Raw genomic sequence first — 16,960 nt, 5'->3', positions numbered from 1 at the left:
ACCACAGGGCCATCTTAACGCTTTAACATAAATGACACCCCCTAGCACCAAGATACATGTAATTTTTGGAAACTGTTTTGTTTACTTTTTTTATTGTACCAAAAACTGAACATAAAACACTAGGGACCAAGAAAAACAGACATATACATGTACAAAATTTGCGAAAAAGGATCTTTCCATTTCTTTCCCCTGAACCCTAAAACCCATTCAAGCATTAAGGAAGAATAGCGTTTTGAAGCAGAAATACTTACTAACTTTCCCATTTGAGGCTCCGCACCAAGATCCATAGCGGCCAAATCAAATTAATGAATTCATGAAATGATAACCCACCTTTTACAAAAATATTTCAGATCAAATTTGGTTAAAATATACCCACACTTTGAAGCAAAATATTTACTAACTTCACCTTTTGGAGCTCTGACCCAAGCTCCCTAGGACCTGAATCAACTTTCTGAATTAATGAAATGATTTTCTGTCCTCAATAATGTTTTAGACCACATTTGGTTGAAATCCATTCATGCATTAAGAATTAAATGCCCACCTCTACAGATGTTTCAGATGAAATTTGAATGAAATCCATTCAAGCATTAAGGAAGAGTAGATTTTGAAGCAAAGTATTGTCTAACTTTTGGGGCCCCATCCCAGGTCCCTCTGAGTTGAATCAATTTTCTGAATTTAAGAAATAATTCCCCATCCTAAATGATGTTTAGGCCAAATTTGGTTGAAATCCGTCCAGGCATTACACAGTAGTGTTTTAAAGGAAAATTTAACGGTCAGCAGATAGCAATAGGTCATCCGAATAATTCAGGGTTGAAAACAATAACACAACAATTGATTCAGTTTTGATAAAACCTATGTTTTATTAAGTTATACTGTCATGATACTGTTAGATATAAAATGAGTATAGATCTTGTTCCTGACCTAAAGAACCTTATATTGTATTGCATGGTCATTGGTCAAGTTCAGTCACACTCTCAATTGTAAACACTTCTCTTCTCACAACAGATTCTGTTCATATCACATGTTTTGACGTTTCTCCTGACATCTCACAAACCACAAACACCCAGACATCATACACACATCCACACCACAGAATACAGACGCAGATTAATGCTGTTGATTGAAAAATCTAAATATTGCATATATGACTAGCAGAAGAGTATAACTTGTTAATGGCTGTGCACAACCTGCGACATAAAATCCAGCGGTCACGATAGTTATACAGTGGACAGCACCACCATCCAGTATCCTATAGAACTCTATACCTTACTTATAAAAGTATAAATAATCATATATACAGACATATACAAATGTACAGCGATATCTACAGCAATGTACAAACATACACTGAGTCAGTCCAGGTATGATAATATCAATTGGCAGTTTATAGTACTATATGTGTCTTCTGGAGTTCGGATCAGGAGTGGTCAGTGAGAGCCGTAAACTCCATTTGTCTTTGACCATCTTTGCTGATCAGCCTTTGAATCAGGAGAGTCTATCCTATTGTCAGCGGCAGTGTTTCCGTGGAATTCTGCAAGAGCAAACGAATACATTTTTAATAAGTGAATTGTATGCAAAGTTAGTCATGCTCTACATAAAGGTCAAACATAGATAAAAAATCAACACAGTTCATCAACCTTAATTCTCTTGTCATTTGTCTAAATGACGAATTTACAGGAATATATACAACTTCTATTTCTAAAGTCATGGTTTGAATGCATATCGATTTAGCATCTTCTCTTAATTTAAATATAAAACCTGATGTAAAGATGTTCTTATCATGAAGATTGTACGATATTGACAGTCTAACCATCAGAAAAAAATTAATAAATAACAGAAAAATTCTGTTAAATCAACTGAATGTGTATGTATTGTGGATAGGTCTTCAACAGTTGATATATGAATATCATTTAAATGTTTAGGATTTTAGTCCAAGATCAATGAAATTCTGACATTGGTTCTTGCTGGAAAATATGTAGGCAAGACCTCACTCAACAAATGTAACATAAAATGTACCGGAGTTAGGCAAGAGCTCACTCAAAAAATGTAACGTAAAATGTACTAGAGTTAGGCAAGACCTCACTCAACAACTGTAACGTAAAATGTACCAGAGTTAGGCAAGAGCTCACTCAACAAATGTCACGTAAAATGTACCAGAGTTAGGCAAGAGCTCACTCAACAACTGTTATGTAAAACATACCTGAGTTAGGCAAGACTTCAATCCATTTGTACTGAGTGATGTCCATGGGTTGGTTAATCCACTTGTCATTCTCTAAATCTGTGATCTTGGCACGTTTCAGTGGTTCGGGATGAAGTAGCCACATCAGAAGGTACATGAGAGCTGTAAGTAAAAAATATGTTTATCAATACTTGTAATAAAAAACATTTGTAACAAGAAATATTACATTAATTATCTAAAACGTTTGTCAATTTTTGTAATAAGAAACATTTGTAACAAGAAATATTACAACAATTACCAAAATGATTCCTGAAATCACCCAGGATCTCATTACAATATCCAAAACTATTTTATTATTGTATCCGATTTATTTCTCAGAAGTATTAGATAGTAAATCAAATCATTAAAATAAGTCTTTTGGAGGCCTGAAGTCAAGAAGATGTTCCAATGGAATAGCCCTTACAACAAAAAACTTTTTTTTTTCATTTTTGCATCATAATCAAACTGAAATATCTTAACTGGAGAAAAATTTACATTTTATTTTCACTATGAACAATATAACATTAAGTGAAATTTGTCAGAAAACACATTTCAAGTATCTTTATTTATGAACATTTTTAACTGATACATCTTAATCTGACAGAGAAGGCATGGAAGCTAATACTTACCATTAGAAACAGAAAATGGCGGCTTGAGGATACACTGAATAGTCTCGTCGACATCAAAGAATGGGTTTTCCCCAAACACTAAGGTATAAAGTGTCACACCCAGGGACCACATCTCCAGCTCCGGTCCACGGTACCTGTAACATTCAACAATCATTACAGAACATGTACAGCTACATCCTCATATACACATAACAGAGTTCCAATGAGAATTTTACTAAAACTCTGTGAAAGCCCCGAGGCCAAAGGAAGAACAGCATTGAAGTTTTCTATTCTTTACTGTAGGAGTGTTCAGTCCTTAATGGAAAAAAGTTGGAATTTTTTTATTTTCAAATATTTTAAAATATATAAAAGAAAAATTTTTTTTTTGAAAATCAATACCAAAATGTTTAAAAGACAAGAGAACTTACTTGTTACCCATGAGGACTTCAGGGCTGCAGTACTCCAACGTGCCACAGAATGTGCCAAATAGTTTGTCTTTACTGAGGTAGGCTGCTGCACCAAAGTCTATCAGCTTGATACCGAAGTGCTCGTCCAGGATAATGTTTTCATCCTTGATGTCTCTGTGCAGAATTTGATGGCTGTGGAGGTAGGCTACAGCGGACACCATCTGTAGGAATAAAACATGAATACAATGAATACATTAACACAGCAAAGCAGCATACTTTTGATTCTCCATTTGTTTTTGGTTTCAAACGAATCTGACATAATAATGATTTATGAATACTCCTTCCTAGAATATCACAATCATTAACACAGGTATCACAATTCCTATTATGATGGCAGCACAGCCAAATTGAAAGAAAAAAAATTTCATGAGTAAAAATAACAATTCTACAAAAAACAATATGTTTGTTTATCTAAGTATGATGAGTTAATGAGTCATTGACAATAAACATGGTACCACTAACCTGTCTAAAGATGTAGCTGGCCAGGCTCTCGTCCATCAGAGGACTACGATCAATGAACTCAAAAAGGTCCATACCACTTCCGTGCTTCTCCATGACCATCTGTATGAAGTCCTCATTCTCAAACACATCCACCACCTGTAGTTATGAAAGTAAAATATAATTAAAAACTTCTGGTTGCAAATTTTGCAGTCGTCACATGGTCTTAAATACTGCTCAACAGGATCTTTTGTTTTGATTATTCTTATCATGGTATCATAAGTTCACAAAAGAAAGAGATTTTCTGAAATAAAATGTTATTTTTACATGTACAGCACTGATGAAAACCTACATGACACTGTAAGAATGATATGGGTATTGATAAAGCTACTGATCTGACAAAACTGAATATCAATCTCTAACACAAGATTTTTGAACACATGTACTGATACCTTAAAATTTATTTATCTTTCAGCTGTCCTTATAGCCTTGGTAGGAGCAGTCAGTACACTTACCCGTACAATATTTGGATGGTCAAGTTTTGTGAGGAGGCTGACCTCGAGAGGAATTTTGCCCCACTTCCTGTCCACTGTCCAACACTCTTTCAGCACCTTCTTCTTCTTAATAAACTTAACTACAGCTTGCGTATTGTCTGTTCGACGACAAGCTAGTTTCACGAAGCCAAATGCTCCCTTGCCTATAGAGGAAAGTGTCTCGTATTTGATTTCATACAATCCCCGCCCCGAAGATAGATTGTACTCCATTCCATCTGCCTCATCTTCCTGCTGGTCACTTACATCCTCCTCTTCCTCTTCTCCCTCATCTTCTTCCTCTTCTCTATCCTCTAGTCTGGAGTTGGCGAGACACTGAAAACAAAACTTTAAAGTGTTAACATGTCAAAATTTTACTTCTCTGATAAAAAGAATTTTTGAACTCCCCTGCTAAAAGTGTTAGATTGTATAATCTTATATTCCCATTAGCAATTTGATTTAAGTGTCTGCCCAATTGCCCTTTGATTAAAGTAAAACCTACTTAGCTAATACTCAATCATCAATCTCAATGTCACTTGAACTCACCTCTCCACCTGATTGGTCCATAGTACTGTTGAAGCTGGACGCCAGTGTGAGGTTGGTGTAGGAGTGTAATGGGTCTGGGTGGTCCCCGGGATCTCGTGACACCCACAGACAATACACATGCTCTCCCCCTTCCATCTGTACACACTTCACCTGGAATATTATACCTACAAAAAACAAAAACAACAATATTTTACCTTCAGAGTTTGCTCACAATACAGAATTCTATTAAGAATTATGTAATATTCTAATACAAAATGTATAAGAATGAAAAGGTCTAATGCAGATCTTTATTAGATAGATATATTACATTTATTGTGACTTCAAACAATCAGATTAAATTGATAATTAAGAAAATCAAAACATGTAAATTTATTAATAACCTTCACTGAAATCAAACTTCATCATCAAAATATTTCCATCTAAACAGAAATTGTAAACTTTACCTATGTCAGAGCCGTCATGGTGCTGAAACACACCAGCATAGCTTCCTTCTGGTATGATCAATTTATTGTCACTTGTTGCTCTACTCTTGTCATGTAATCGTTTTACAGGACTGTTATCTTTTTCTTCTTCCTCTTCCTCAACCAAATCGTCTTCCTCAGAGGATGTGAAGGTGTCATTAGAAACATTAGAGTCTGTGAGATTTAGAGAGGAATACTCATTGTAATGTCGGAAACTACTAGAATCTTCTGCATGCAGATCTGGTGTGTTACCTGTACCTCGTGAACTTTCCAGTACCGGGAATCGAGGCAAAGGGGACAGAAGATCCCTCGCCAGCGGTCGCTCTGTCTCTGGTGAACACTCAGGACTGGTACTGTTTTCCGATATTACTGGCGAACTCTTGGGTATATAATCAGAGTCACAACTAATCTTAGAATCACATTCAATGTCATTCTCACTTAAATTGGCACTTTTGTTCACAGAGTTGTTATTGTCAATAGCACTATCAGATTCACATACATTATTGCAGATGTCCGCCGTATTGCCGGCATTCGACACGTTAAGCTGGTCAGACACAACGCTATCTCCACTAGATGCACCACTGTGGTCCCTACCAGACAAGTCCAAGGCACCCACTCTTGCACTCAACAGTTCAGCTGTACTGCTCAGCTCTGTGGAGTTCTCACAACTTGATACAGAGTCATACTCATCAGAATAGTTGCTCTCATTTCGGAATATCATATCTTGCCTCCCGATATCAAAAATGTCCCTTGGCAAACGACTTATCTGTTGTCCTGCATCTCGTCTGTTTGACATCAGATGGTCTGTTGGCATGGTACTGTTGAGGCCGTGTTCATGTGGCCTGATATTCTGAGTTATGTCCCTGGAATTGTAATCCATCTTAGTACTGTCTGTTTCTTCAGTATTGCTATTTGAAGTAACTTTATTCTCTGGCACATCTTCCTCATCACTGACATCTGTCAGGTCCAGTTTGGTAACAAGTGAGGGTGGAGTCATGCCGTTTTGGAGCGGAGAACACTTCCTTAGTAAATTCTCTTTTTCCATAGCACGCCTGCAATGAAAAAAAAAACACATCATCATTGCAACATCACTTGTTTGATCTATTGTCTAAACATGTTCCCTGATGTATCTTAGTGAAAGAGTAACTCTACCTAATCACACAGTTTGACGGTAGATTTATTTATAATAGGAATCTGTTATATAACAATCACTGAAGGCCAAGCAATGGGAAACTGAAGTAGTAATCTCAACACAGATTACAAAGTGCAAGGAAAACGATAAAATGTTTCTGAATTTTTTTTTTTTTTGTATTTCGTCTTTTGAAAGACTTTTTTTTTATGTCACAATAATCACATTGTCATTATTTCATAAACATTATCATATTCTTTACCAAATTGTCATAGTGAATTTTTTAATAACAAAATTAAGGCTGAATATATATACCAAGAAGTATATACCTGAAGTAGGTGTCGTCAGTGAGAGGGTTGGTGGGTGAGGGTTTGTTAGGGGTAGAGGTCACTCCAGGCTGAAGAGTTGACAAAGCATCCAGACGAATATCCAGCTTGGTGCCTTGAGTCTGACTTGAACCAATACTGCTTCCAATACCCTGATCATCACTGCTGTCTGTAATAAAATCATTATGGTCATTTTTAAAACTAATAAATTCCACTTGCAATAATTTTTAAAAGTGACAAAAGAATTAGTCAGTAGTAAGAAAAAGAGACAAAGATACCTGACATTATGGCCTGGATATAAGGCTGTAAGTGATAATTGCAGAGTTGATGGAGACTTAGAGTGACTTAAGATCATATAATTGGTAACAAATCAGGGAATGACAGACATATAGAAGATTTTAAATAAATATAATCAGTATTTAGTGAAAAACTGAGTTACATAGACTGTTCAGTTCAGGTGTTGACAAAGAAAAGCTGACTCTCACCAGTGACAGAAGAACTCTTATACTATAATAAGACTTACCATGAGGTTTGTCAAAGTTTAGTTCACGAGGAGAACATGAGTTGTCTCCTCCTGATGTGACATCACTGTGGTCTGGGATGTAAAGACTATTCTCTGCAGACATTATATCACCAAAATTTGGGATCAGCTCAGTAATATCCTTGAAACAAAACATTTTACAGGCTGTTAGATTTACTAATCACTGTCTTATCACTTAATTCAGATATGTGTCTCATCTTTCCTTTTATCTTGTAGTTGTATGTATCTCATTGTCAAAATATCATTTCATCAGTCAAGAAAACCGAAAAAACAAAAAACAAAATCACAGAGTAAACAAATGCTTAGAAATGGTAGCATGTTGTGTTACCTACCTTGCCAATGAGTTGAGCCTTGGAGTAGCCAAACAGTAGTAGTGCAAAGTTATCGTTGATCGTGTGGATTTTACCAGAGGGTAAAAGTGTGATCAGTCCACTGATCCCAGAAAACACCCAGACAATCCCCAGGTACACACCATCATCCTCTGGAAGGGAAATAAGTAAGCCAGTGAACAAAAGGGAGATAAGTCTTATTTCTTTCAGATCATTTTTACTGTAACATTACATTTTGTCTTTGTTCTGATTTTCACTTTTCTACATACAATGTTTTTGAAAACAATAAAAACTTAACATTAGGAGGAAAGCTTACCATGGTCTGGACGAGACTCAATCTCATTGTCCCTCTCCACCTCAGCACTCAGTTTGACAAACATGCTCAGAGGGAATGAACTTCCTTCCCTGGTACGACCTGTAGCTTGTTGTTTCCTCACCTCCTTTAAATTAACATAACAAAAATTATGACAATATTTTTAACTCCTAATACCAGCAATCTAGCATAAAAAATTTACACAACAACTACATTTCTTAATCTGAATTTCTTGAAAGGTCATTCACAAATGAGGAAAAAAATAAAAACACATCTGATTTTATCAACTGAACTTTACAGTTAGGAGAATGCAGCATTTTCTCTATTTGTCTATGATATATAATGGTGTACAGAAGATCATTTTAAATGCAATTAATGAGTGACCTCCCTTCAAACAGGTTTACATCACATTAAAACTGTTTTATGAGTCATATTTCACCATTTGATTCATAATTGTTTTTACCAAAAATTAAGAGGAAGTGATCTTAGTTATGCAATACATCTGTCCTTTTTACCTTAGAGAGGGGTTTCCCTGGACAAGGAAGTGTGAAAGACGGTATAAGATCTCGGATGTCAAGTCCCTCTACATCCTCTGCAGACATGTAACCATGGAGATAAGCCAGTTGGTCATCACAGGACAATATAACGCCTTCTGAGTTGAAGGTAACCATGGCAACAGTACGATGAACCGGCTCCATGACAACTAGACAGCGAGGTTCCTGTCCTAGTTTTCTTACCCATACAGAGATTGGCAGCACAATACCATTACTGTCTACAGCATCAACCTACAAATCAGTATTTAGTCTCGTTAATGAAATGTTACAGAAAACAAAACTCATTCTACTTTCCTGTAAATCTATAAGGAACAGGGAATCTATCAACTTGATATAAAATAAACTAAGGATGTGGTAATATTTACAATTAAAAATATATGCACTACTCGTCACTTACCACCTTGCCTGAGAGACTGACAACTTCACCAGTCACTTCATCCAAATGGGTTTCCATTATTGTTGCTTGCTCTTTGGGCTTCAGCTTTATCATGTCCTTCAATTGTCGCCCAATGAAATCTTCCCTCTCATACCCAAATAATTCACAAGCAATCTCATTGGCTACCAGTATCTGCAAGTACACAAAGGTCATTATGTTTGAATGTCATAAACAACACACGGAAACATACCATAAAACCATGATTAAGATGCACCATTCACAAAAAAAAATAACCATTAAAAAAAACAAGATTAAAGGTTATATCTTCTCTAATGTATAAAAAATAAAAGACTAAATGCATTGTTCTTAAATCCACCACTTAAAGCTAAGTTGCTTTGGTTGGTATTTCATTTGAATATTCTTTATGTACTGGTATTGTTGAAAGAATATTTTTGAAGATCTATAAAAATTTATTGTCTCAAATTTGAGTAATATTTTCAGTTAAGTTCTTCATCCATCTAGTTTCCCAAGTAAGAAAACTTTTTAAAAGTAAGATTTTGAATTGTGACATTCCATGAAAACAAATATTGAAAACATCAACAATGCGAAAGAAAGAAAAAAAAATCCTTTTCATCATGGTTACTTACCTCGGATGTTTTAGCATCAATGGTACAAATGGCCTTGTTAGGGTTGCGTACTGTTGAGGGATATGTGGTGCCACTGTGTCCATTGCTGACAGAGTTATAAAACACCCAGTTGTCACTGGTGTTCGACACATTCATGGGATCTGCACTGAATGACCCTTTGTTATTCGACCCTGGACTAAAACTGACATCACTGAGGATGTTGTCTAAAAAAAAAAACAAAAATCAGAATTTATTTTCAACACTCAATAAACAAAATTAACACGATCTTTGGCTCACTGTATAACTTTTTCATTTTTTAGTTTCAGTTATTCCTGTTCAGAAAGGCCATCTCTTGTCATTCAAAGATGTTCTCTATAAACAGGGCGTCTCCTTATGATTAAGCTTTCACTGACAATTTTTGTGTTTTAAAAGATACAATAAAAAATTTAATTACTTTTGAAAAAAATACAAATGTTGAACACTGACTGCATAAACTTGTAATGAAGTAGTTAATCTGCCAAACCAGTTGGTTTACTTCACCATTAAAAAAACACAAAGGAAATAGCTTAATTTTTGTCAGTGTCACATAACAATGATAAAAATATGTGAAAAAGACAGGTTTCCATATTAGCAGATTTGATGATATTCTAATCTTTAAAAAACAATTGTGTAACAATGTAAACTTGTTTTCTTCACAAAGAAAATCCTCCAAGTTTGCATTATCACACAAGTAACAGAGACTTACTGAAGAATTTGATGCTAGGCTTCAGATACTTTGGTGAGGGTCTACCCACAGACTCTGGGGTAAGGCCTGGGGCTAACTTACTGAAGTACTTCATCGGTCTGGACTTGGGCTTGGCGAGGGTATCGTCCAGACAAAGACGACTCTTGGTGGATTTGGGAAAGCTCTGGTTCACCTCAAATGATGCCTCTCGCTCGGTGTCGATTCCTAGCTGTCTCGCACGATCTCGCCACCCTGGCCTTATACGGTCCAGTGGCGAAGGAAATGAAGGACTGCCAAATACTGATGGCCGTCCAAATCCCAGCTTTGTGTTTATATTATTGTTACTATGGATATGATGATTAGCCAAAGAACTGAACTTTTTCTGAAATTAAAAAACAAAATCTATGTTATATGATGAAATAAAAAAGATGCAATCATCTATGAAGTATACACATTTAGAAATTATTTCATACAACATTAAGATTAGCGTGTATTCTTTTATCAAGATCTATATAAATAAATATGCTGTTAAAATTTTCAGAATTGAATTCCAGAAGTGATTACATATTTATAATCCAATTGATATCAACATGGTAGATGGTTGTTTGACCAACACAAGTGTCTACTAAGACAAAATATTAGGAAAAAGATACAAAACAAGGGATTGCTATACAAGTATACTCACAGCTGGTAGTATGTTTGGCGTAGAGCTCTGAAGACGAGGGAAGTTAATTTCTATGTTATCCCCTGTCTCTGTGGGCAAACTTCGTCTTCCGTACCGACCACACGCCACGATCGGTGAAAAGTCACAATTTCCAAACCTAAAACAAGCAATAAAATCCTTAAAGTGTGTCAGTGGTACAGATACAAGTGAAGGAAGATTTGTGTATGAAGACTTCCACTGTAAGGACAGATACAGGTAGTTCACAGGGCCCTGTATATATACTAATTTCATGAATGTCTACTCCTATCATTCTCCTCCTCATTCTCTTCAGCCCTGACAGGTACCTCTGTACAGTGTAAGCTGAGGACTCTACACAGCATGTACACTGTGTACAGCATGTCACCTGTAACCTCATAGTGTCATACTGTGTGTACACAATGGCAAGGTGACCATATGGAAAGGTATACCTCACAACCAATAGACTGAGACTAACATAACCACACACAACTTTCCATCATAGAGACACTCTCCTCAGCACAGGGTCCTATACAAACATTCTCTCTACCATGGGGTCCTGTACAAACATTCTCCCTACCCTTGGGTCCTGTACAAACTTTCTCCCCACCCTAATGACCCTATCACAGTGTACACACACCCTCCCTTGTAATCACACACTCTAATCCCTACAACAACATGTACCAATTGCTATAACAGGTTCTTCTACAATCACATGTCCAAATACCACTCCATAAGTTAATGATGGTGACAATAACAAGATCTACTCCATAATAGCTTTAACTCCTGGTTATATAGAAGTAAGGACAATCAGGTGGATCAGTTCTGTACAGGAAATATTACATCATTAAGCATGACAAGAAGTACAACAATGATCTAACTATACAGAAATATGAGGTAATATACTTAAAAAATATTGACAGGTAAGTCACTGCATGTTTTAGCATTTATATCGAATAAATACATATATCTCCATACTTAATAACCCAGGGGTTTTAAATCTAAACCTATAAGCCTGAGTGATTCATTTCTATACCAGTATAACTACTAACTTTGTCAGCAAAATCTTGTCCATACTACAGGAAAACAAAAACGAATTATTTCATTATAAAAAAATATGATACACAAAAAACTTTATTTAATTTTCTGAGTTTGAAAATAGGAATGAATACCTTCGGATATACAAGTTGTACATCATAAGAATCTAAATGGTTCCTCAAATTTGATGGCTTAATACAAAACTATATTTCATGACCTACTAATTTAAAATAAGTTATCCAGCATAACATTCACTCCATATATATATGTGTAAAAAAAAAGGCTTGAATATATGGTCCACTACACTTATTATACATACTTTCCATTTCTAGCATAGGTGTTCACTAAAATTTTGAATTTCATTTGCATTAATCTAGAGCGTTAAATAATGTATATATACTCATGCGATGTATATGCTTTTTGGTACGGTTATATGAACAGGATTGTTTAGTGCTGACTCAGCTGGGTCATGAAGTGTTGACAGGTCTGTATAGTAGCGGCTGATCTATTGTGACTGGGACATTTAAACGTCACAGATCAATTACTTTGAATTAGGATGTCGTTAGCTTAGAGTCATTACCACTGTCAAACTTAAGCTTCCGACTTAACACCTCACCATGGTCGCCCTAATATTCAATATTTTCATGAATTACTTTTTCTACATACAGAGAAGTTTAAATTCAATTAACAAAACCCATGTAGTTTTACATGCTGATAACAATACATGCATATCAAGGGAGCCACTCAAACCTGTATAATCTGATCCTTTTTAGAGAGAGTTAACAGAATCTGCTTTAGATTTCAATACTATATAGTGAATATGGTTTTCAAAATCTTTTATGAGGTCCTCAAACACAGTAAAAAAATCACCTAATTTTTTTTTAACATTTTCACAAAACAATATTTTCAATCAGTAAAATTATTCATTTTTAACAATACTTTATAAATTAATATGTGTAATGTTCAGCTGCAAACACTGATCAATATCTTTCTTGTTTCACAAAACAAATAATTAATGAGTTCAATAATTATTTCTATATGATTCATATGATTTCTATATATCAGCACTTTCACATTTCTGTCTACTCATTTATGGGAGAAAACAGTATCAGCTGTCAAAAAGAACATTTAATTATAACAATTAATATAGGTACATTATATACTTAGCTTCTGTTCTCAAATATTTTTCTTTTCAAAAAAAGAATTATAAATTTAAATACAGAATAGTACATCTTGGCTCTAGTATGTTTGTCAAATCCTAGTATATTACAAAACTTTTGATCTTTGAAACATTAGCCCTGACTATGTACTTACATTGCAGAATTGCCAATGTCACCTCAACTCCCTATCACTTATCACTGTTTACAAATGTATGCTTTTTACCTTTTATACAATAATTGTTATCATCCTTGGTGTGAATGACCAAAGGACTGACCAATCGGTGATCAGCATTACACAATATCTGCAGGCTGTATATGATGGGTCAGGCAGGTGAATCTAATGAACATCTAATGAAGTCCTAATGAACCAGCAATTTCTTACTTCAGGCATAACTAGCTATCATCAGGTGAGAAAATATAGATAAGTGCAATCATCAGGTGAAAAATCCTACAGGTAATTATAATCAATAATAAAAAATAGACAACTAAAAGAGGTGAGAAAACATAATTATGAATATATGAGATCACTTCCTACTTAATTGATAAATCAATAATTAGTTCCTACCTTAAGAAATATTTTAAACTTCTTTTGTGATTTATTTTTTTTCAAATCAACTTCATTAGTAATATGATGTTGTATTCCCAACAAAAAATGTCAAACTATATGCCCTGTCAGCAAACTAGTTTTCTATGGATTCAAAATCACAAATTTTCCAATTTCTTTCAAAAGAAAAAAATTGAATTTTGAATCATTATTTCTTAAAATATCACCAATAAAACTTGTCCATATATGCATGTTCATCTCAAGAACAGAACCACCATTATACACTAAACAGCCAACATACATAGAATTTTTTATTTCTTATTAACACTTTGTGACAATACTACATTATGGATTGCATGCAAAGACATGCACACCAAAGATAACATTAAAAACACTTTATTTTGTATTATATAGTGTGATAGTTTACACATATACTTACCTCATTAAACTGCATGCTCACAAGGAAAGAGGTACAGATACATACAATTTGAATGCTTGTGTATTTCCATGTTTGTGATTTACCATCTATGTGGGTCAATCAATCTGTTAGACTGGCACTGGTCATTCTAAATACTCAACCTGACCTGAGTTACCTCTGCAAGTCTGACCAGGGTCAATTAAGTCAGGATCACAGCAGTAAGCCTTCCTTAATTCTTTACTTCCCAATAAGCATTATAAATAATGAGGACTGAGAAATCTGTCAAAGTCACATACATGTGGTAAACATATTTAACTATTTCCCCTTCAGAAAAAAGTTAACACGGCTGTGATCATGAGTGACATGTATACAAATTCATCATGTGTATTGAGTTTCATCTGACTAATTAACTTATCTGATAATAAAACTCAGCTTACATCATTTGGTAATTTAACAAATCCTACAAATTTTACATCTATTTCAATTCAGCAAAAAACGTCACCTAATTTAAATAAGCACATCTTGCCACTTCATTGTGTAAGTATGAGCAGCATGTTTACATTATTTAACTATGTGATTATCTAGAAATTCTGCTAATTACATTCCAACAACTTTTGTACATGTAAGCAACAATGATTTACATTTTTCCCTTCTCTTGAGAGGAAATATGGACTGAGGAATAATGCTTTTGAAAACAATGAAGGAAAGTCCAGAATTTATTATCAATTATTTTTTCTGACAAATGTATTCTCAACAGTTTGCCTCTGATTTAATAGCCTTTTAGTACAAAAAAATGAAACAATGATTGCTAGTCCATCATCTCCGTGATGCACATATTGGCTATAAGTTTGTAACCTGCATTTTTTCTACAGCTAAAATCCCCTTATTAAAGGTGTACATTTCCACTAGCCTAATCTCTATATATAATCAAAAAGATAAAATCAACATGGTAGTTTGGTGTTAGGCCTAGTAGTCATCTTCAGGTGATTGTATTTATTAGTTAAACATATCTATATATATTCAAGCTATTGCAATTTTTTCACATAAAAAAAAGAAAACAAAAGATTTTTCCAAATTATCCCCTGGAATCTCTCATATTACATTGGCTAGCAGGTACTTTAATACCTCCTCTTGCATCTCTAACTAGAGGTTCCAGGTTTGAAAATGTTCCATATATCAAATAAGGCTTTGGAGGAATCACAAACACATATGGAGGAAGAAAGGGGGATTACCTGAGTAAGTAGAATATATTGAAATGAAAAATCAAGCTAGAGATGGAGGGAAAATAAAGTAAAATTTAGATTTTTTTCATTTTACTGAAAGTGATTCTTTTATAACAAAATTTTAACTTCATTATCTTTAAATGATTAAATGTATACAGAAAATTGAAAAAACTACTGCTATATTGACATTAATAATAGAAAATGTAAATAATCGCTAAGGTTATTTACGAGAAACACATTGAAGAGTATACTTTCACATTTTTAGTTACAATATTCTATCTCACCAGTAATTTGATTTATTTTAAACACCATTCCATTTTTTTTCTTTTATGGTACGGTTAAGTCAGTTCCCGTGTTCTGCCCCCCTCCTTTAAGCGTGTATCACCATTAGGTTTTCAATACCATAAACAGGGTACTCTGCTACACTTTTTCCGACATTCCTCTCAAGTCAATCTTCTGAAACATCCTATTTATTCATTCAATGATACTTTTGACCCACACGGTGTAAGGCATTAAGACAAAAATGAAATCACCAAGCTCGGCCTCGAACGGTACATGAATGACAAGTTCCATTTCAAAATAAAAGAAAGCTACTCAGGTTCTCATATAATTCGTTTCTAATTCAGAATCAGATCAATAACATTACAACAAAACTTTCGATAGAAATAACTTTGCTTCGACATCCAACATAAAGTCGACCGATGAAGGTGTTTGTTTACACAGAACGCGTCCGAGATAAACATACACGATTAGACCGGTATATGGTCAGTCGCAAGGTAAATAAATGGTCAACAAACAAAAATATTAAACACATTCCCCTACGAATCAGCAATTAAATAAAGGCGATCGCATTTGAAGTCAACACAGTGACCAAGATTGAAACCTAATTGAAGATATTCAAATTTTGAGACATCTTCGGACATGCATAGGCAATGTAACGTTGTGCGAATGTCAAAGGCCAAAAACACTTGCGCTTTACCTTTCTGTAACGATATACCTACCAAAGCTAGTCTTGATTCATAAATATGGAACGAGTGAATCTGGGTCTTTAACTTTTCTGTACAAAAACAGTTAAAACGGACAGCAATAGATGTAGAGTAAATTTGAATATCTTACCTATTCAATTCGTCCGCCATTTTCTTGGTCGTCGTTGCGCATGTGTAATAGGGAGTATTCGGTGACTCTATAAAGCACTCCTCAGCAAGCATTGATAGCTTTAGTTATCATGTGTCTCGTATTGTGTGAATGGGAGGGAAGACACTTTTCTCTCTCTTTTCCAAGTAATTTTACATCCCCCGATATTTTTTAATATGTACATATGATATACAGAAAACATCAACCATCCTCATATTCACGCATGGAAATTATATGCACATCATCACTGCCATCACTAACCTTCATCATCATCATAATCATCATCATCATCATCATCATCAGCATCATCATCATATCCTTATAATGAATTTTCTTATTACCAATATTCAAATTTAAAAGATGACAAAACTAATAATATAATCGAAATTGTAATTCTAATTCTTATTTTTTTTCCATATCTTGTTTTTATACGTTTGATTGTCGTACAGAGCACATGTTTGTATTATAACATATACCACTATATAAATATTCTTGTATTTGTTTATTTTATGACAATGGAGTTAGGGCACATTACATCGATGATTATAAATGATAAAAAATAAGACCATCTTTGTTAA

At 34.6% G+C, this 16,960-nt stretch overlaps 1 protein-coding gene across 1 annotated transcript; it reads right to left on the bottom strand.

Moving 5' to 3' along the window:
• Positions 1-1,383: 1,383 nt before the first annotated feature.
• Positions 1,384-16,456, bottom strand: LOC132546436 (PAS domain-containing serine/threonine-protein kinase-like). The gene is made up of 18 exons (XM_060210151.1): positions 16,365-16,456; positions 10,872-11,007; positions 10,289-10,568; positions 9,484-9,686; positions 8,858-9,028; positions 8,422-8,691; positions 7,910-8,033; positions 7,597-7,745; positions 7,247-7,385; positions 6,727-6,892; positions 5,251-6,320; positions 4,808-4,971; positions 4,247-4,597; positions 3,756-3,890; positions 3,255-3,454; positions 2,848-2,981; positions 2,201-2,341; positions 1,384-1,531 (listed from the first exon to the last, which is right to left on the bottom strand). The coding sequence occupies exons 1-18, from the start codon at positions 16,454-16,456 to the stop codon at positions 1,428-1,430; spliced, it is 4,029 nt and encodes a 1,342-aa protein (XP_060066134.1). The 3' UTR covers positions 1,384-1,427.
• Positions 16,457-16,960: the final 504 nt, after the last annotated feature.

Source organism: Ylistrum balloti, unplaced genomic scaffold (assembly GCF_031769215.1).
Source record: "Ylistrum balloti isolate Yb309-2 unplaced genomic scaffold, AGI_CSIRO_Ybal_v1 Utg369606, whole genome shotgun sequence".
NCBI classification, from domain to species: Eukaryota; Metazoa; Mollusca; class Bivalvia; order Pectinida; family Pectinidae; genus Ylistrum; species Ylistrum balloti.
This window is presented reverse-complemented; position numbering and strand designations above follow the sequence as displayed.